We start from the raw sequence: 6,000 nt of genomic DNA on the forward strand, positions 1-6,000 counted from the left end.
ACTTTTCCCGTTGTACCGTCCCAGAGAGACGCGAATGAAGAACTGTTACCGTCCACAGTGACGCGATTTTACACATCCTTTTTTTACCGTCCGAAATTTTTCCCGCTCCACAGAGAGACAGGTCCTTCACACATTATACACACAGGGTCCCTACTTTATTATCAGTCTACCAAGCCTTGTTTAATACTTTGGAAAAATCACGAGGGCGTGATTATCTGTAGGAAGGGAGGGTGTAGTATCCCTGCCTTGCTAGTACTGAACTGTAGCTGACTACTACATCTACATCTATTTTTACCTCTAATCATGTCACATGTACACGTACACGCACTGCATGACTCTTGTCACTCCTTTACTGACAAGCCTGCAAAGCTAATTATATCACTTCTCACTACTTGTGTTTCTCTTGCGCTTGCTGGATTGCATACTACATATCTTTGCTAGTTTAGATCATCACACCTATATTATGTACATGTAGAACTAACACCCACATGGTGTACTGTACCTCCCTGACCCTGACTGAGGTCATGCGGACAGTCATGACCCTTTCTAGATCCTGTTTGCATCCATTTGCCAATGCCCTCCCTGGCCTCTGTTCTCCTCCAAAGTTCCGCTTGCTTCTTTCATCCTTATACATTTAGATACTGTTGCTATGCCTTCCCAAGTTCTGTTTGGACTGACACAACAGACTTTTGCCCTTTTTCATGACTCATGGCTCATGCAGACGCTATGATGATCTCCTTCCTTTTCGCCCTATAAAAGCTGCCATGCTTTACTCATTTCTTCAGAGCAGAGCAGAACATAAGAGAACAGTCATATTCCTTTCAGAGTCTCTCCTGGCAGATTGAGCCGGAGCAGTTATATTCCTTTCAGAGTCCCTCCAGGCAGATTGAGCCGGAGCAGTTGTATACATAACTTCAGGCAGATTGAGCCGAAGAACATAATATTAACCAGTCTTCTTGTGTGTGCCTCCTGATACCACTCGGCGACCTATTACAATACCATTGCACCATTCTAATATACACTCCTGTACACACAAAAGGCACAATGGAGGTTTGCAGATTTGTCGAAACTCAGAGTTTCTGGCGGAATGCAATCATCAGGCGACGTATGACATGTTCAGTGGGACTTGGCCACTATAAAGCTTAGGTTGGTGTTGGTGATAGCTACACAGTCATGTACAATCTAGTTGGTATTCGATTCAGCACAGAAAATATTGCTATGATGTACATGTACATTATACATGTATATACAGCGGAATGAGACTTGTTTCATTCATTGCTGTGTAATATTTGTACATGTATGTGCATGTGCAATCACTGCAATGTACATCCAGGACCGTTCGAACCGGTTTTCAAAGGGTCAATGCTAAATCAGATAGCAGACAAATCCCTGATGACCCATGCAGTAAACACGGATGCTGCAAAACGTAATGTTTCATCTCAAGTGTCAAAGGTTCCAGATCATGTCGTCACAAGCAGAAGTCAGCTACAAACCCAAACTACTTTAGACCCTGGCCTGAGAAGACAAGTTGATCAGTGGACGTCGTTTAGAGTGCTCAACACAGATGACGTTGTTATAAAACACCGACACAGAGCAACGCAGGTAAAATCAGGTAAAATTTGGGGATTAACAAATGTAGTAAACAAAGGTGTAAGCAGCAGCATTCGGCCCTGTACAGATTTGCCATCGTCCACCGCACCAACACTGCGCTCTCCAGCCGACCTCCATACGTTGCCACAGCACACCACCAGCAAAGCCACAAATCTGTTGATACGGACCTGAATTCAGCACCAACGGATGTGTCGCTTGGCTGATGCCGTGACGGTGTGCTGTGGACACGCATAGAGGTCGGCTGGAGAGGGCAGTCATGGTGCGGCGGTGGATGAAAAACAGATCTAGTAGCGTAAATATGCACACGCACAGCCATCAGGATATCACTCGTACGGGCTATGCCGCTCACTGCAGCCGGGTTTGGCTATTCTGAGAAAAAGACTAGCAATGGGTGGTCAAGGCATGACCTATGTACAGTGGATGCATGGAAGTGAGCCAGGGAAAACAGATCAACTGCGGGGTATTTCTTAACTGCGAACTAATTGAAAAAAAGAAGAAGGATGGAGCAGCATTGTTCTAAGACCCCAAAAAAGTTCCAAAACCCAAGATCTTCTCTCATCAGGTATGACACATGTGGTCCAATGTTTGGCAATCAATATCAGTGAGCACTTTTAAAGGCACACACTGCCTACAGTATGGTACACATGCCTCCGCCACGTTTCATCGACTCCATCTTCTTAACAAGCTCCTGGTTGACGCGCATCATCTCCTTGAAGATCTCGCCTTGCTTCTCCATGAACTCTTTCTGGCTGATCGCCGAGGTCTCCAGCTGGCGTTTCAGCTCATCGACTTCATCCTGCAGTGCGTTCTTGGCCTCCATTTCCTTGCCTATTCTGGCCTGGATGTCGGGGAAAAGCGGCGGAATATACTTCTTTCTGTAGTGGAGAACAATGTGTTCCATGAGGCGTTCGCGCGTCTTTCTGCGCATTTCGATGCTGCTTTCGTCGCCGCCATCCGGGTTGCTCACCATGAGGAAGGTCGGTATCCTCCGCAGCCGTGGATCGATCTCGATCAGTTGCCGCCAGTAGTCGGCCGTCTTCTGGTCGATCACGGCCGGGGCCAGATCCTTGGCTGGTGTTGCTGTGCGCACCAGCGTGGAGAACTGTGCCACGTCCGGCTGGAAAATGACGTTGATCATCTTGTCGATCGTGTCCTGCTCCTCCTTGGTGAAGCGACCGCGGGTGACGAACAGCAGCTGGTGAATTCCGTCGTCGCATTCGTGTGCCAGCTCCGCCAGCGCCACAAGAACCTTCTCCTCCGACAGGCGATTGTCACCGTACCCGATGGTATCGACGATTTTCACCGCCAGCTCTTCTCCGCCGTAGGAAACTAGAACTTTGTGCGTCGGGCGGCCGAGCGTTTCACTCATCGGAGAGTCCGACTCCGGGAATAGGTCGCCATCGTACCTTCCAGCGATACTATTGGCCAGCGTGGATTTGCCGTTACCTGTCTTGCCGATGATCACGATAGTGCGATCCGGTTTCCTGTCCGGCGGGCATGGCTTGAAGTCGTGCAATTCACATGCAGCCATTGCTTGCTACGTAGATGGAACGGACTAGCTGTAAAGGGAAAGGAAACTGGAAAAGGCCAAATGGCTCTCGATTTCAACTGGAACACGAAAGCCAGCTAGCTGTGAATGAAGTGTTTTCTGACGTGCGGATTGAGCTGCAGCCCGACTTTATACCCCTGCCCGCCGACCGGCTGTCCAGAGATGTCCAGGTCGAACAGCTAGCTGTACAACTGCACTGTGCTTCACTAAGGCCTGGCAGAATATGCGCCTCCACAGTATGTACTCATGTAGCGCTTGAGAGAAACTAAAATCGACATCGAGGAAAAAGTGCTCTCAGTGTCTCACTCGAGTCTCAGTTTGCACAAGGAGACTGCGTGCATGCGAGCCTCGAGTCGCGCGAATGCACCACAACTCACGAGACCTGGCCCTGGCCTGGGTTCTACTGGGGCGCGCACACTGACTGTGCGCGCGACATGCAGCTGATATCGATACTGACAGTCTGTAATAAGTCGCATTCATGAAGGGGAAGCACCCGAGAAAGCCAAACCAACCCCGCCAGTCATCATGCACGGCCGACCGCCGACCGGTCAGCAAAATAGCTAGCAAGGCCAAGGCCAAGCAAGGGTCAAACAGCGTGTGAGCGTGAGTCATGCATAGCAGTCGAAAGAAATAGAAGTGCAGAGCAGATAGTACAGTCAGACTACAGCTGTTGCACGATTGCTCTGTGTGTGTGCGGCGGCGCCTGAGTGTGCCTTCACTTCTTGTGAGTTTGGGAACGTAGTCGTTACTTACATGACTCTACGTCTTATTTGCAGACCACGGGAAAACACCGTCAGACTCAGACTCAGAGGCCCAGTACTACTACTAATACTGAGCACTAAGACTAAGTACTAGTACTAGTAGTAGTACTGCAATGACTGTACTGTAGTGATAATGAGTCGAGTTCATCCTTGATGAGATAAGCAGCTGGTGTGATGACTCCATCGACCCGGTCGCGTCCTCTAACTCCTCTTTCCGTTTAGCCTGAAAGAGTAGGATACGAGTCGAGTCGACCTTTTCGTGGTGTTGTCAACACATGGCAACACAAGTGTGACTCAAAGGCAAAGCGAAATTTTGATTGTAGGTGTAAGCAGTAACGGCCTACCTGTACTGTGTGCATGCACCGACGCCTGTACAACTAACTTTAGCTCATCGTGCGAGGACGTAGCTCGCTGCCAGGTCCTGCCGCTTTACCATCTAAAGAGCGAAGTACAAAAAGGAGAGGCCTGGTGCTCCAGGATAAAATTTCTCTGGCGGGCTGAGAGTGAACATTGCTGCGCTACAGTAGTTTCTGGAGATTGAACAGTGTTCAATCCGCGCTGTGTCTTTTCCACACGAAGGCGACGTGCAAGACGTCTGCAGCAAGCAGCAAAGCGCAGCACAGTATCCCGCTATCCGGTATGTCGATATCAGCGAGTCATGATGACCAGCCCGTGGATCGCACTGTTGTTGTGATCGGTAGAACGGGTAATGGAAAATCAGCGCTGGCGAACGCAATTGCTGGCCGATTTGACGGGGACTTGTTTTCCGAATCGGCAAGTCCCCACAGCCGAACTAGAGGCACGCCAGCGCACATTGTGACTCTCGACCACGAGGGCCGCACGTACCGCGTACGAATCGTGGACACGAATGGCTTCGGCGATACGGACATGTCGGAGAAGGACGTTCTGCAAGCGCTGGCGGACCTTGCTCGGACATGTGATGGAGGGATTCACCACGTGTTCTTCGTCACCAAGCACCGCTTTACCGCCGTCGAGCAGGAAGCATTCAAGCTGATGGTCAACACAATCTTCAATCCCGACGTGCTGCCGTTCGTCACGGTGGTTCGCACGCACGCGTTCACTCGCGAACAGGACCACTCGGCAAAGCTACGGCAGTTCCAGGAGGAGATGATGGTGCAGCTTCCCAGCATGGCGAGCGTGCGCGGCTTTCTAATGGTGAACAATCCCGAGGTCGGCGAGCACCAGTCGCTGGAGGGACGCCAGCGAACGCACCGGATCTTCCTCGACCACATCCTGTCGGGCAGCCCGCGGTCATACTCTCCGCCGTGCTTCGCCGCGGTGAGAGAGCGCGTCGGGCCAGCACTGGCGACAAAGGACAGTCTGGCGGCGGAGCTGAAGCGTCTGCGCGAGAAGCAGGCGTCCGCGCTGCCCGGCAGCGAGGAGATGCGGCGCCTGGAGACCGAGGCGGCCGGCGTCAACATGGAGATGGACAAGATCGGCGATGCCATCATGATCATGATGCACGAGGTTCTGCGCGTGGCCGTCGGTGCGCTCATCGGCAAGTGCACTATCCTGTGATTGCAACGGTGCAGTCCGGCGCCGATCTTTAAACCCGCTGTCCAAGTTTGTTTTCCTGGATTCTCGCATGTGTGTATGCTCCCGGTCGATATGACTGTTATCAACCTCTAGACAGTTGACTGCACATGTATAATGTTGGTTGTTTACATAGTCTTCGAACTGCGCACGTTGAAGTTTTTCATCGAGCGGCGCTCGTGTGCATGCGCCTCCTGTAAATCCGTGATCACGATCGCCGTGCTTCTGGTGTCCTGTGACGGCGCAGGCGATGTCGCCGTGACGTCACTGGTGATGTCATAGGTGGCAACTCCACCATCCTGTGGGCACACTGCACAGGCCGTGTGGGCCACATTCGGTGCATCAGTCTGCCTCTAGCTGCATGATAACATGACATCAACTAATTTTACTTTACTTGCAATGATGAAAAATCAAGAATGAGAATTTTTAACACTATCGTATGCTACTCTGCTCAATCACTCCTCTTGCCAAAATAATGTGTAGTAGTTGTCAGCATTCTAGCACAACATTGACATAATAATAATT

The 6,000-nt window shown here is 50.8% G+C and overlaps 2 protein-coding genes across 2 annotated transcripts; one reads left to right on the forward strand and one right to left on the reverse strand.

The window, feature by feature from the left end:
• Positions 1 to 1,532: 1,532 nt before the first annotated feature.
• On the reverse strand, positions 1,533 to 3,465 carry LOC135830123 (uncharacterized). The gene has a single exon (XM_065342514.1). The coding sequence runs from the start codon at positions 3,140 to 3,142 to the stop codon at positions 2,240 to 2,242; it is 903 nt and encodes a 300-aa protein (XP_065198586.1). The 5' UTR covers positions 3,143 to 3,465; the 3' UTR covers positions 1,533 to 2,239.
• Positions 3,466 to 4,560: 1,095 nt separating this feature from the next.
• On the forward strand, positions 4,561 to 5,460 carry LOC135829247 (uncharacterized). The gene has a single exon (XM_065341651.1). It carries the CDS (start codon positions 4,561 to 4,563, stop codon positions 5,458 to 5,460), a length of 900 nt encoding a protein of 299 aa, XP_065197723.1.
• Positions 5,461 to 6,000: the final 540 nt, after the last annotated feature.

The sequence above is a fragment of the Sycon ciliatum genome, chromosome 13, assembly GCF_964019385.1.
Source record: "Sycon ciliatum chromosome 13, ocSycCili1.1, whole genome shotgun sequence".
NCBI classification, from domain to species: Eukaryota; Metazoa; Porifera; class Calcarea; order Leucosolenida; family Sycettidae; genus Sycon; species Sycon ciliatum.

Bases quoted from the DNA above. Each gene is read 5' to 3' on its own strand.
- LOC135830123 (XM_065342514.1), bottom strand. From the start codon at position 3,142: ATGGCTGCATGTGAATTGCACGACTTCAAGCCATGCCCGCCGGACAGG.
- LOC135829247 (XM_065341651.1), top strand. From the start codon at position 4,561: ATGTCGATATCAGCGAGTCATGATGACCAGCCCGTGGATCGCACTGTT.